General features: G+C 47.4%; 1 protein-coding gene across 16 annotated transcripts in view; it reads right to left on the reverse strand.

Moving 5' to 3' along the window:
- The window catches only part of LOC118710749 (transformation/transcription domain associated protein), a 101729-nt gene extending 95371 nt beyond the window's left edge, over positions 1-6358 (reverse strand). For 13 of the 16 annotated variants that reach the window (XM_036423408.2, XM_036423401.2, XM_036423411.2 and 10 more), the window contains exons 1-5: positions 6196-6349; positions 3556-3715; positions 3097-3146; positions 2141-2251; positions 435-539 (exon numbers count right to left, since the gene is read on the reverse strand). In XM_036423408.2, the coding sequence (XP_036279301.1) occupies positions 435-539; positions 2141-2251; positions 3097-3146; positions 3556-3655 (366 nt within the window). In that variant the 5' untranslated portion in view covers positions 3656-3715; positions 6196-6349. Of the gene's footprint in view, positions 1-434; positions 540-2140; positions 2252-3096; positions 3147-3555; positions 3716-4883; positions 5042-5842; positions 6040-6195 lie in introns of those variants that run through there. The other 3 variants (XM_036423399.2, XM_036423397.2, XM_036423412.2) reach the window with 3 other exon arrangements.
- Between the last annotated feature and the right edge of the window lie 7222 nt (positions 6359-13580).

A 13580-nucleotide genomic window follows, 5' to 3' on the forward strand; every position in this document is an offset into this window, starting at 1 on the left:
TTCCAAGGGCCCAGAAACCCAATAGAATTCTAAACACATCAAGACTAAGTACAGTAAAAAAACCATTTTAGAGGTTAACTTAATAGGTACCATATGAATTAGCCCCAAGTATTTGAGAAACTCTTTATGAGCACGTACTGTGCTTGACACACACAAAACTAGAAAGCACGAAGCCAAAGAACCCAGTACTTTGAGTCTGTCAACAACCAACTCATTCTGAAAGATTTCTACTATGTAGCTTCAATTTATCAGTGACTCAAAAATACGAAAACAAAATGAAACTTTAATTAATAATCTTTCATGATAATTTGGTTGGGAAATGGGCATCAGGAACTTTAGTGAAGGGGAAACAGTTGTATAACACTAGATTTTACATTAAGAAAATCATTTAAAGTTTTTAATATTGCAAAATAACAAGAATTCTCAAAGGTTACCTCTAAAAAGCGAAACATCACAGACAAAACATTTTTTGTATGAGGACGAAGATGTTCATTCGTTGGTATCCTATGAATGATTTCAAGAACTAGTTTCCGCAATTGCTGGTGAAGAAAAATAAAAAAGTAAATATAATATCCTCCCAAGAGCTCCGAAGTAATTCTTTTGCCTACTAAAAGGGTCACACGGCTGTCCGTACCCAGCACTGGTAACACACCAGAGGATCAACCCCATTTTAGAAACACTCCTATATATTATTTCAATGTAATCCAAAGCAAGTACTGCAAACCATTACTTTCAATATTTCTACAATTGTGTAGCAAATCAAGTGAGTCACCTCTTTCACACTTATTTTCAGCAGAAAGGGCACTAGTGTGCGAATGCAGAGTGGATTTAAAATGAAAGAGCAAAACAAATGGAACTTCATTTGAGATCTCCCTCCATAATCTCAGTTTAGCTTCAACAGTGTTCTCCCCAATTACCTTGGGCCCAACGACTAATTTCATCATAAACTGAACTAAGCTCTCATGATTCTGACTATGGAGCTGACAACTAAAAGGTCGACCAGCCCTGGCTGGTGTGGCTCAGTTCCTTGAACGTCGTCCCATGTACCAGGAGATTGCCAGTTCCCTTCCCAATCAAGGGCACATACCCAAGTTGTGGGCTCAGTACCCAATAGGGGGCATGCAGGAGGCAGCTGATTCAGGTTGTGCTTTCACACTGAGGTTTCTCCCTCTCCCTTCCTCTCTCTAAAATCAATAACTAGCCCTAGTCGGTATAGCTCAGTGGATAGAGCGTCAGCCTGTGGACTGAAAGGTCCCAGGTTTGATTCCAGTCACGGGTACATGCCTGGGTTGTGAACTAGATCCCCAGTAGGGGACATGCAGGAGGTAGCTAATCAATGATTCTCTCTCATCATTAAAATGTTTCTATCTCTCTCTCCCTCTCCTTTCCTCTCTGAAATCAATAAAAATATTTTTAAAAATAAAATAAAACAAAATCAATAAACTATTCTTTATAAATAAATAAATACACACACACACACACACACACACACATATATGTGATGGGACTGTTTTAAAAAGAGGTAAACGTGTGGATGGAGCTATAAGTAAAATAAAATTGGCCATGAATTATAAAAATTAAAATGAATAAAAATAGAGTTGGACAGTGAGTATGGGAGGTTCAACAGACTACTGTTATATTAATTTGCAATATATTCCAAGCACGTCAAACTTTGCAGAGTCCCACAACAAATATTTTTGTGGTCCAGCCAATATAATGGTATATAAGAAACATTTTAATAAAAACCTCATAACTTAATTTTTACAATATCCTGTTATACATAATTATTAATAACAAACTACAGTGGGGAGCAGGCCTAAGCTGTCAGTCAGACATCGCCTGAAAGCTCCCAGACTACTAAAGGCCCAGGCCGAGCTGAAAGGACCCCTTCCCCCCACAGTGCACAAATGTCGTGCACCAGGCTTCTAGTTTAAACTATAAAAGAGATGTTCTTGACAAAATAAAACCAAGACATTTAACTAAGCAGGCAAAAGCCTTGGGTAGAGTTATCCTTATGTGATAAAACCACTTTGATTTGTAAGTGAAACCATGGTGTGTGTTTTTAAGTATTTTAATTCAGAAATGCTTGCCATACTACTATGTGACACCTTTTTCTCACTGACAGTTTTAAACAAATTACCTGGGCTGGTTTCTCCTGAAGAAACTGAACTTCTCCATCTTGAAGAAATGTAAGAAACCGAGGGATGATATGTTCCAGGAATGTAGAATATTGAGGAGATGACGTTACATTCTAATTATACAAAAATAAAAACTTCATTTAATTTGTATATATATTTTCACTTCAACTTCACCTAGTCTAACATAATAATAGAGCAATATGCAAATTAACTATCAACCCGCTACACAAGCCATGCTCATCAGCCAATCAGGGTGAGTATGCAAATTAATCCAACAAAGATGTTGGGTTAATTTGCATAAGCATAGGGAGGGAGAAATGAAGACTGAAGACAGCACAGAAGGGAGGAGGAGGGAAAGTGGAAAGCAAGGCAGCGGTGCAGCTGCTGGAGGGAAAGCACTGGCAGCGTGTGCAGGGAGGAAACCAATTGATCTATCTCTCTCACATCAATGTTCCTCTCTCTGTCTATCTCCCTCCCTTCCACCACTCTCTCTAAAAGTCAATGGAATGAGTATGCCCTAGTGTGAGTAAATAAAATACACTTAATTTAAAAAAAAAAAAAAATGCCCTGGCCAGGTAGCTCAGTTGGTTAGATCATTAACCCAATATGCCAAGGTTGCGGGTTTGATTGCCAGACAGGGCACATACAAGAATCAACCAATGAATGCATAAATAATTGGAACAACAAATCAGTTTCTCTCTCTTCCCTCCTCTCTCTAAAATAAAAAAATAAAAATAAAAATATTAAACAACCAAAACCAAGGCAAGTATCACTATATGAAAAAGTTGGACAACACTGTGGACAAACTTACAAATTTCACTTTTAGAATACAATAAAGTACATCAACAAAGATAATGTTTTTTAGTTACTATAGTAAAAAGATTGACCAAAAAAGCAATGGGAAAGCCCAGGACAATATCTAGCTCAAAATGAAAAGCTTAAAATATAAAGATCATACCTCAAAATTTTCACTAACTTCTTGCATCATTTTTAACTTTGTTTCATCAGCTGTAAAATAACCAAAAAAAATCAGGTAATTGAAATTATGTTAAAGATTATCTCAAAATCACTGGATTTAATAAGAGAAGCAATCAGATCTTATCAGTTTGACTGTCATAGTCCCACAGAAGGCACATAACTAGTTCCCTACAACTAGTCACACACATTCACACTCCCAGACATACGTGTGCATGCACAGACAAGGACAGATACACACACACACACACACACACACACACACACACACACACGCCTCTTCAGGGCTCCAGCCAGTAATGATCATCACTTTGCTTCTCCACAAGGCAGAACAGAAATTCGGATAAAAGTTAATGTTATTTATCTCCAAGTGCACATTCTTCGAACTGAGATGAATGAGTCAAAATAATGCACTTCTTAAAGACAAAAAGGATCAACTCACGGGTATTCACATCTGTGAGAGCTGCCACAAACTGAAGATATTTTTTCATCAGAGTGGTTTGGTCAACCACTGTGGCCCCTTGTGTTGCAACAAATGCCATTTTTCTTTTGATCTAGTTTATTTCCAAGAGAAAAGTATCAGGTCCATGAGTCCACCCAGTCTATGAAAAGAAACATAAGTTAGCCAATTTATTAAGGGCACAGGTTCACAATCTCTATGAAAATCCTACTTAGATGCCTAAATTTATCTAAATGCTTTGCATTAATCCAGATACACCATTCCCTCTGTTTTTATAAAAATAAAATTTCCACCCTATCCAGTTTGGCTCAGGGGCTAGAGCCTCAGCTTGTGGATGGAAGGCTTCTGGTTAAGGGCACGTACCTCAGTTGCAGGCTCGCTCCCTGGCCCAAGGTTGGGGTATGGGAGGCAACCAATTGATGTGTCTCTCTGCACCTCTGCCCGTCTCTCCTCCTCCCTCCCTTCTACCCCCACTGAAAATCAATGTCCTTGGTGAGGATTAGAAAAAAAAATTTTAAATATAAACTTTACTAAGCCCATTTTATCTACTAATTTTTAAACAAGGCTTTTCTAGCCAGATGCTTTTTTCTACCATATTTCCTCCTTTCCCTAAACAAGAGGTCGGCAAATTTTATATTATCTACAAAGAGCCAGATAGTAAATATTTAAGCTACTTGGCCATAGACACCATATAAATGAACAAGAGCAGCTATGATCCAACACAATTTTACTTCTGGACATTGAAATTTAATTTCATGTAATTCTCACGTGTCATGAAACATTATTTTTCTTTTGACTTTTCCCAACCATTTAAAACAATGTAAAAGCCATTCTTAGTTCATGGGCTATATAAAAACAAGCAGCAGGCTGGATTTGGTCAGCTGACTGGCCGCTTCTGCCCTAGGTGACCTGTTCTCAAACTTCAGTGTACATTAAATCACCAGGTATCAAAAGTAGATTCCCAAGCATCACCCATAGTCAGTTCAGACAGTGTTTCAGTGAGGAGTCCAGGAAGCTGGAAGCTGTTTGTAGATGGCACACAGTAGGCACTCAAAAAACGCTCATTTAGCCAGGCCAGTGTGGCTCAATGATTGACATCAACCCTTGAACCAGGAGGTCACGGTTGAATTCCAACACATACAGGGGTTGCAGGCTCGATCTTCAGTAGGGGGAATGCAGAGGCAGCTGATCAAAGATTCTCATCGTTGATGTTTCTAACTCTCTCCTTCTCCTTCCTCTCTCTGAAATCAATAAAAACATTTTTAAATGCTCATTTAATAAATGGGGGGAAATGCTCTAAAAAAAAACACCTCGGTGAGTAGGAAAGAGGCTGTTGCCAATACTTTGAGAAGTGCCACTTCACACTGAGAAACAGAGGGAAACAAGGCTCTATTTTAAAAGTCTCTAGAGAACCTGGGAAATTGCCTTTACCCATCCTCCTAGTAGTATATATCGAATTTCACTCTGCCTTAGGAGCAGTTTCCTGACTTTTCTTCCAACAGACACACCAATAACTCTTCTGCAGGCCTTTGAAAAGTTTTATCCTGACAGACACACACTTCGAGGCGGGGACACCTTGCCACCACAAAGCCCCTGTGGCCACTCCCCCAGAACACCAGACCGCCCCTAGGCAGAGGACACCACAGCTGTCCCCTGCTAGCACAGCCCCAGCGGTCCCACTCCTCTGCCTCCAGGCAGGAAAAGGCCCAAAGAGACTACAGGGACGGAGGCTGTCAATCCTACTAGACTAGATGATGTCCAGACCACCGCTTCCTTTTTCAGGTCACCCTCCCTCCTCCAAATGCACAAGGCCCCACACTCCCATCCCCATCCCCGGGTACCCAAGTCTCAGGGTCACGGCCTCTCCCTGCCTAAGAAATTTCTGGTCGTCCCGTTATTTCTTAAAGCCTTGGATACCCCCACCCTCACCCCCACCACCACCCCCTCGCTTTTTTTTTCATCCAATTCGCCAACTCTTCCATTTCCCAGGGCCCGGAGAGGCCTGGCTCCGCTTTCCGGCCCGGGAGGGGCCCTCCGGTGCAGGTCTGTGGAGAGCGGCTCCGAGGGCCCCGAGAGGCCGGGGTGCCGGGCCTGAGGCCCCGCGCCCGGCGCCAGGTGGGAAGACCCCGCCCGCCCGCCCGCCCGCCCGCACCCGCACCCGCACCCGCACCCGCACCCGCACCCGGCAAACGGCCCCGCCTCCCGCCGCCCGCCGCCGGGCCCCGAGGCGGCGCCGCCGGGCCAGAGGGGGCGCTGTCCTCCCCGCTACCTCCGCTCTCCGAGCCCGGCGGGCGAGCCGGGTGCCTGCGAGGAGGCCGGGAGGGGCAGGCCCGCCGGGGGGGCCCGGTCCCACGCTCGATCTTCCCGGGCTCAAACGTCCCTCCGCTTCCCTCCTTTTGTCACCGGCCCCGGACGCCGAGCGCCCGCCTCCCGGGCCGGGCTACGGCAAGCGCCGAGGGCCAACCTCCGCGCCACGAACCTCCGCCCCCCGCGGCTCCCGGCTCGGCCAGGTGACGACGGCGAGGTTCCCGCGGGGGAGGGAGGGCTGGGCTGAGCCGGGGCGGGCCGGCCTCCCTCCCGCAAGGCCCTCCCCCGGCCTGGATCGCGCTGCTCCCGTCGTACCTCCCGGCGCCGCTCCGCTCCTCGCCCACGTTTACCCCGATCTCCGCGGCCGGCCTCCCACGGCCCGGACCCGCGGCCACACGCGAAATCCAGGCTCTGCAGCGCGGACCCGCGGCCACACGCGAAGCTGAGACGCGCAGTCCCGCCCCCGCTTAAAACCGCTTCGCCCGCTTCGGAGGAGCCGGCCGGCGCCGCCCCGCGGGGGTGTGGCCTGGGCCGGGCGGGCGGGGCGGGGCCAGGTGGGCCCGGTCCTTTAAACCTCGCCCCGGGGGCGGGGCCCGGCGGGAGGGGCCCCGCCCTCTCCGAGCTGCTTAGCGGGGCTCCGGCCGCCCGGTCTCCCCGCGGGAGCCGGGCCCCGGAGGGCGCGGGAGGGCGCGGGGGCGCTCGGCCGCTGCTCCCGGGGTGGGCGGCGGTCTGGTCCGGGAAGAGCCCCCAGGCCCCGACCTGAACGTGGCAGACCAGGGGGGTTTCTCTCCCGCGGCCTTCACAGGGTCCTCCTTAGCCCGGGGCGGGGCCGGGGAAAGGAGGGTCGTGGGGAAGTGGGAGGCCGAAGACTGAGGGATACCCTGAAAGTACACAAAGGGAGGTGCTAGTGGTCTGCCTCGAAGTAGCGACTCGCCCATTTGTTTTGCTGCCGGATCACCCCGAGGCCGGAGCTCAGAGGACAGACAGCTTTCTGTCTCTTCCCGCAGGCGCCTCGGTCCAGGCCAGAACAATGATGTGCACAGACACCCTGATGCTCAGGTGCGATGGCGTGGGCTGGAGATAGGCCTTGGCAGAGAGCACTCTAGGACAGCTCAAAGCTTTAAGAAAAACGTCTAAGGCGAAAACCCTCAAGTGCCCATAGGTACGCGGGTGCGTAGGAACTGCAAACCAGCAGAACAGTGATGGGGGGGAGGGGGGGGTATGAAATTAAATAGGGGAGGACCTGTGACGCCAGGGGTGACCAGAAAGGGAATGGACCAGAGAAATGGCAAAGGCTGGACCAGCGATGAGGGAAGAACCTCGCTGGAGCAGGAAAACTGACCTGAGAAGGAGCGGACTTTGTCAATACCTGGAACCCTTCCTCCACCAACCTTTCCTACCTAGGCCTCACCCTAGATCTCTGGCTCATTGGTCATTTTTCTTTTTTTAAATCTATTTTTCAATTACAGCTGACAATTTATGTTTCAGGTATATAAGATAGTGATAGACATTTATATACCTTATGAAGTGATACCCCAATCAGTACCCATCTAAATCATACACACCTATTACAATATTATTGACTATATTTCCTATGCTGTACTTTATATCCCTGGGAGAGTCACTATTTTTAATCATTTTTTACTTTTCAATTACAGTGGACATATTATCGTTTCAGGTGTACACCCCAGTGGATTAGACATTATAAAACCATTAAGGGATCATCCCAGAAAATCTCATACCCATCTAATAACGTAATTATAGGCTATATTCCCCAGGCTGTACTTCAATTCCCCATGACTATATTGTAACTAATTTGTACTTCTAAATCCCTTCACATCTTTCACCCATTTCCCTAATACCCCTCCCATCTGGCAACGGTCAAAATGTTCTCTGGCCCTAGCTGGTTTGGTTCAGTGGATATCTACAGCCTGCAGACTGAAGGGTCCCAGGTTCGATTCTGGTCAAGGACACCTGCCTGGGTTGCAGGCACAATCCTGAGTAGGGGGTGGTGCAGGAGATAGCAAATCAATGATTCTCATCCATGTTTCTATCTCTCTGAAGTCAATAAAAATTTATCTCCCTTCCTCTCTGAAGTCAATAAAAAATATATTTTTTAAAAAATGTTCTATGTTGTTTCTGTTCTGCTTTGTTTGATTTTTAGATTCAGTTGTTGATATGTATTTATTGCCATTTTATTGTTCATAATTTTTTATCTTTTTTTTGCCTTCTTCAACATTTCATGTAATACAGGTTTGGTGGAGATGAACTCCTTTAACTTTTTCTTATCTGGGAAGCTCTTTATCTGACCTTCAATTCTAAATGAAGGTAGTGGGCTAGGGCTCCTTGGACAGTCTTGATTTCTCCTTCTTGGCCTGGAGCTGCTCTTCACGGCACTTGCAAGCTTCCTTGGTTTTAGACCTGTGGGCCTCAGCTTTGTCAGCCAGAAGCTTCCTGCAAGCTTTGTCTGCCTTCAGCTTGTGGATGTATTCCCTAAGAGCCGCTTGTTTTTGAATGCTACCCTTCACTTTCAGGTACAGGTAACAGTCAATCTTCTTAGATTCATAGTATCTTCTGAGTAGCCGGCCCGGAATTCTCATCCTCCCCAACCAGGTTACTTTCTCAGCCATTTAAATACCGGCAGTACCCTTTTGCTTACTTATGCTCATGTGCCTGTGCTTCCTGCAGGCAAGGTATTTTTCTGGCATCGAGCCCAGGAATGGACAGCCACAGGCTTCCAGATAATCGGCCTATCTTTGATCACCTTCTGAACCTACTGACGGGAGTTGGCATTGGCTGTTTCACTGGTCTCCTTGGGGTACAACCAGACCTTCTTTTAGCAGAGGACACTGGAGACAAGCCTCCTTTGAAGCCTGATCATACCCATGGCTGTTGCCACAGCAGCAAAAAAGCCACTGGAATACTTCTTGCCACTCCAATTTGGCTTGCAAAGTTAGTGTTGAGAAATCAGCTGAGTCTTACGGATACTTACTTGTAGGTAACTAACTACTTTCCACTCTCCTGCCCGAAGCAGCTGCTCCTCCTCTCCTGACCCTGCCCATGCTCTGTGGCCATGCTGGTGGCAGGCACCTAGAGTAAGGTGACCAGACGTCCCGATTTTTAACAATTCGTCCCGCGGCCCGCGGCGTTTTCTTTCCAAAAATCAGGACTTTTTTAAAACGCCTCAGAGCATGGGACAGATTGTTAAAAATCAGGGCTGCCCACCAAAAGCGGGAAGTCTGGTCACCTCTAGATCCTAGAGGGACAATGGTGTCTGCCTCAGAGACATGAACACAGAAGGCAGGCGGGACATGTCTTTGTGCCGTTTGCTGCTCTTGGGGATGAAGTCACACAGCTGGCCACTTTCCCCTCAGATGCTCTGCAGGTGGAGGCAGAACAGGTCTCAGAGCTGCCTGCCTTTCCCTGAACTAGTGATGCTCTGCTGCCACTGAGAAAGGCTGCTTTGCCAGCCTACTCTGGGGTACTTTATCCAGAGGTCCCCAGCCCTGTGCCCTCTGACCTGGAGCCCCGGGAATAACCTTGGCATAGGAGGAAGCCTGGCGTGGCTCTGCCTTAGGGCCTCTTCATTTGTCACCTCTTCCAGGAATGCTCTTCCCCCAGACCTGTTGCTCATGGCTTATTGTTTCTTGTCATTTAGGACTGAGTGCAGGCCTCGCCTCCTCAGAGAGGTCTTCCCTTGCCACCCTAAAGTTTCCTCCTGTACCTCCACCCCTGCCCACCCTCGCGCTCTCTGATCATTACCTCTCCATCAAAAGTTCCCCACCTGGAGCGGCCAGGCCCGGAGCAGCCGGGTCTTGTGCGGCCAGGCCCGGAGCAGCAGCTGCCAGGCCCGGAGCAGCGGCTGCCAGGCTGGGAGCGGCCAGGCCCGGAGCAGCCGGGTCTGGTGCAGCCAGGCCTGGAGCAGCAGCTGCCAGACTGGGAGCGGCTAGGCCCGGAGCGGCCGGGCCCAGAGCAGCCGGGAAAGGTGCGGCCAGGCCCGGAGCAGCAGCAGCCAGGTCCAGAGCAACTAGGTCGGGAGCGGCGGTGACCAGACCCGGAGCAGCTGGTTGTGGAACGAACCAGAGCAACAGAGGCCAGGCCTGGAGCAGCTCGCTCCTCGCCTGCCCCTGCCCCACGGCTGCCTCTCAGACATGGCCGGAAACTTTTGCGGGAACTTGAGGGTCTGCTGAATCAAGTGATGAAGGCTTAGATCTGGATGTGTTGAGTTAGTATAGGGCTGGGGTGTTAATCTGTGAGTGCCTTGGGTGGGGCCTGGATGAGGCTGGTTGACCTATTTGGAAATGTATTTTATGTGAAATGTATCATTGGGCATGTGGTGGTATTATTGATATGAGAAAATGCTAAGTAACTGATTTACTATCTGAAAAGGGATTTACTATGGGGGAAAGGGAGGGAGGAAGAGACTGAACATAAACTGCACCTATGGATAAGGACAATGGGGGATGCGGAGGGTGGGGTGGGAACCTGGTGGAGGGGGGGAAGAAATGAGGAACCTCTGTAACAATATGAACAATAAAGATTGATTAAAAAAATAATAATAAAATAAAAATTAAAAAAAAAAAAAGTTCCCCACCTGGGGCTCCTGTCACCTACTGGCCCTGGAGGAACGAATGTGGTATCTCAGCAATTACTAACAATATAACTGAAGTTGCCTCAATGTTCTGTGAACCTTGTGTGTTCTCCAGAAAAGGACTGTGGTGAAGCACTCAGAAAACTCAGTCGAAAGGGATCTTCAAAGCCAGTCTTTCTGTAGAGAGCGCACCTGGGAAGGCACAAGAGCATTTCTTTAAGTATTGTCAGCTGAGTCCAGTGTCAAGCAACTTCCTGGAAATACACCTTGCCAGAGGCATGTGTGTTGTCAGCCTGACCTTCAGTTCAGGCGCCAGGAGGTGGGTTTCATTATCTAAATCCAGCCAAGCACCAGGAACAAACACGATTATCAGATTATCCAGGCCCACCCAGAAGTGATAATTACAAAGAAGCCACAGAATGCTCATAATCTCCCTTGTCTTAGGCCACATGTGTCAAACACAAGGCCCGCGGGCCAAATCCGTCCCGCCAGGCCTTGCAATGTGGCCCGCACCTCGCTGTCATCACTGCACTCCGCTGTGTTTCCATCACAATGACAGTTTTTGACTGTTCAGTAAACCATTCGGCCCGCGATTTAGGCTGGATTTTAGATTTTGGCCCCTTCTCTGATTGAGTTCAACACCCCTAGTCTTAGGCTTTCGTAAAACTTCCTGGTATTATTCTGCTGTAAAAGTAAAGGAGCTGTATAGGCTCTGGATCAGTCTCTCCCTCTGAGGACAGCTTTCCCACCCAGCCCCAACTCTTCCCTTCTATCTCTGTGTCTCTCTCTTCCTTTCATTTTCTCAATCCCCAGAAGTCCCTACTCAGGAACCAGACCACTCTCTAGCCGTACCGGCCACAGAAAAGAGAGAAATATTTACAACTTTCAAAAACTTCCATGTGCTAATGTGCACCAGTGGAAAAGTGGTGATGAAAGAATCCACCATATCACCAGGACCGGTTGTGGCTCAATGGGGACTGAAAGGTCCCGGGTTCGATTCCGGTCAAGGGCATGTACATTGGTTGCGGGCATATCCCCAGTAGGGGATAAGCAAGAGGCAGCTGATCGATAACTCTCTCTCTCATCGATGTTTCTAACTATCTCTCTCTCTTCCTCTCTGTATAAAATCAATAAAATATATTAAAAAAAAAAAAAAAAGAATCCACCATATCTCCAGCATATTTGATGGCAGGACTCTTTTGGGACATGATGACTGTTATATTCTATGGAGCCACAGCCTTGGGAATTGCTCTAATGAGTCTTTGCTTTTGGTTGCAATTAAACCAACAAAACCAGCTTACGCTGATGCAGTGGAACCGTTTGTAAGGACTGGTGAGGGACTGAAATCAATCAGACACAGCCTTCAGGTCCTCCGCAAAGAGGTGCCAATAAAAATCTCAGAGCCCTGATCGGTTTGGCTCAGTGGACAGAGTGTCAGCCTGCAGACTGAAAGGTACCAGGTTCGATTACAGTCAAGGGTATATACCTTAGTTGTGGGCACATCCCCAGTAGGAGGCAGCTGATTGATGTTTCTAACTCTCTATCCCTCTCCCTTCCTCCCTGTAAAAAATCAATAAAAGCCCTAACCGGTTTGGCTCAGTGGATAGAGCATCGGCCTGCGGACTGAAAGATCCCAGGTTCGATTACAGTCAAGGGCATGTACCTTGGTTGCGGGCACATCCCCAGTAGGAGGTGTGCAAGAGGCAGCTGATCAATGTTTCTCTCTCATTGACGTTTCTAACTCTCTATCCCTTTCCCTTCTTCTCTGTAAAATAACAAATATATATATATTTTTTTAATTTTTTTTTTTAATTTTAATCTCAGAACTCCGTGAGCCCAAAGGGCCATGCAGTCAGTCATTCTACTCATTCCCCCAGCACCTGCCGTGGGCCAGGCTCAGGATTTCTAGGCAAGGTCCCTGCACTCATGCAGTCTGGTAGGAGACGTCAAGCAGATTAAAAGGCAGTTATGGCTGTAATAGGATTGATTGTTAACAGGAAGTCTGGGGCATTGGAACTACAAGACACTTCCACAGCCTGGGAAGAGGAAATAGTGGTAAGGAAAGCTTCCTAAAACTGGCATCTGAACTGAGTAAATCAACAAGGTAAGGGGACAGCCTAGTCAAAGACCTGGATTTGGGATGCTCTGAAGGATAAAAATTACAAGGCCAAAAGCAAAGGCCCTCAGGAGCTCGGCTGCAGACTACATCCTGAAGGCTGTGCTGGCAGTGCATAAGGGCCAGGGAGAGTCCAATAGGGGAGGGCTTTCTGGGACAGACCAGTTTCCAGCCTAATGTCCTGATGGTGTGGAATGGATGAGCTGCCTTCAGGAACCAACAGGAGAGACATTAAGTGAAAGCCTAGGCTTACTCATTAGAAAGACTTGACTACAACCCCCCCACTAACACTTCTCAAGGCTGTTCTTAAGATGAAGATAAAACTACAGACCCCTGTGGGTTTTATGTGAAAGGATCTATGTAAGAACACTAAGCTCCTCTTTCCAACTGCAGTGACTTATAGAAATAAAAGAGGAATAAGAGGATTTTTGTTTAGCTGAGGGCAAACTATCAAGACTAAGAAAATGCCCAGTGCCCACCCCCACCCCCACCCCCTGCTTGGGAGGGGAAAACACAAAACCATTAGAGAAGTAAAACACCTTTGTTTTATTATATATACAATATATTCAAACAAACCACCCACTCTGAAACGAGCAGTTTCTTGCTTTTCCTAGCGCCCCAGAATAACACAAATTGAAGCCTCCTTTCCCCAGAGAGGGAGTAAGAAAGGTGGGAAGCGCTGAAACCTGTTTGGCTCAGTGGATAGAGCGGCGGTCTGCGGACTGAAAGGTCCCAGGTTCGATTCCGGTCAAGGGCATGTATGTATATTGGTTGCGGGCACATCCCCGGTAGGGGGTGTGCAAGAGGCAGCTGGTCGATGTTTCTCATCGACGTTTCTAGCTCTCTATCCCTCTCTCCTCCTCTGTAAAAAAATCAATAAAACATATTTTTTAATTTTTTTTTTAAAGGAGGGAAGCGAAGAAGAGAGGAGGAAGTGGGAAAAGAGAGGGAGGAAGGAAGACGTTTTGATTCCATGAGGTTCCATCTGTAATA

The sequence above is a fragment of the Pipistrellus kuhlii genome, unplaced genomic scaffold, assembly GCF_014108245.1.
Source record: "Pipistrellus kuhlii isolate mPipKuh1 unplaced genomic scaffold, mPipKuh1.p scaffold_m20_p_8, whole genome shotgun sequence".
NCBI lineage: Eukaryota > Metazoa > Chordata > Mammalia > Chiroptera > Vespertilionidae > Pipistrellus > Pipistrellus kuhlii.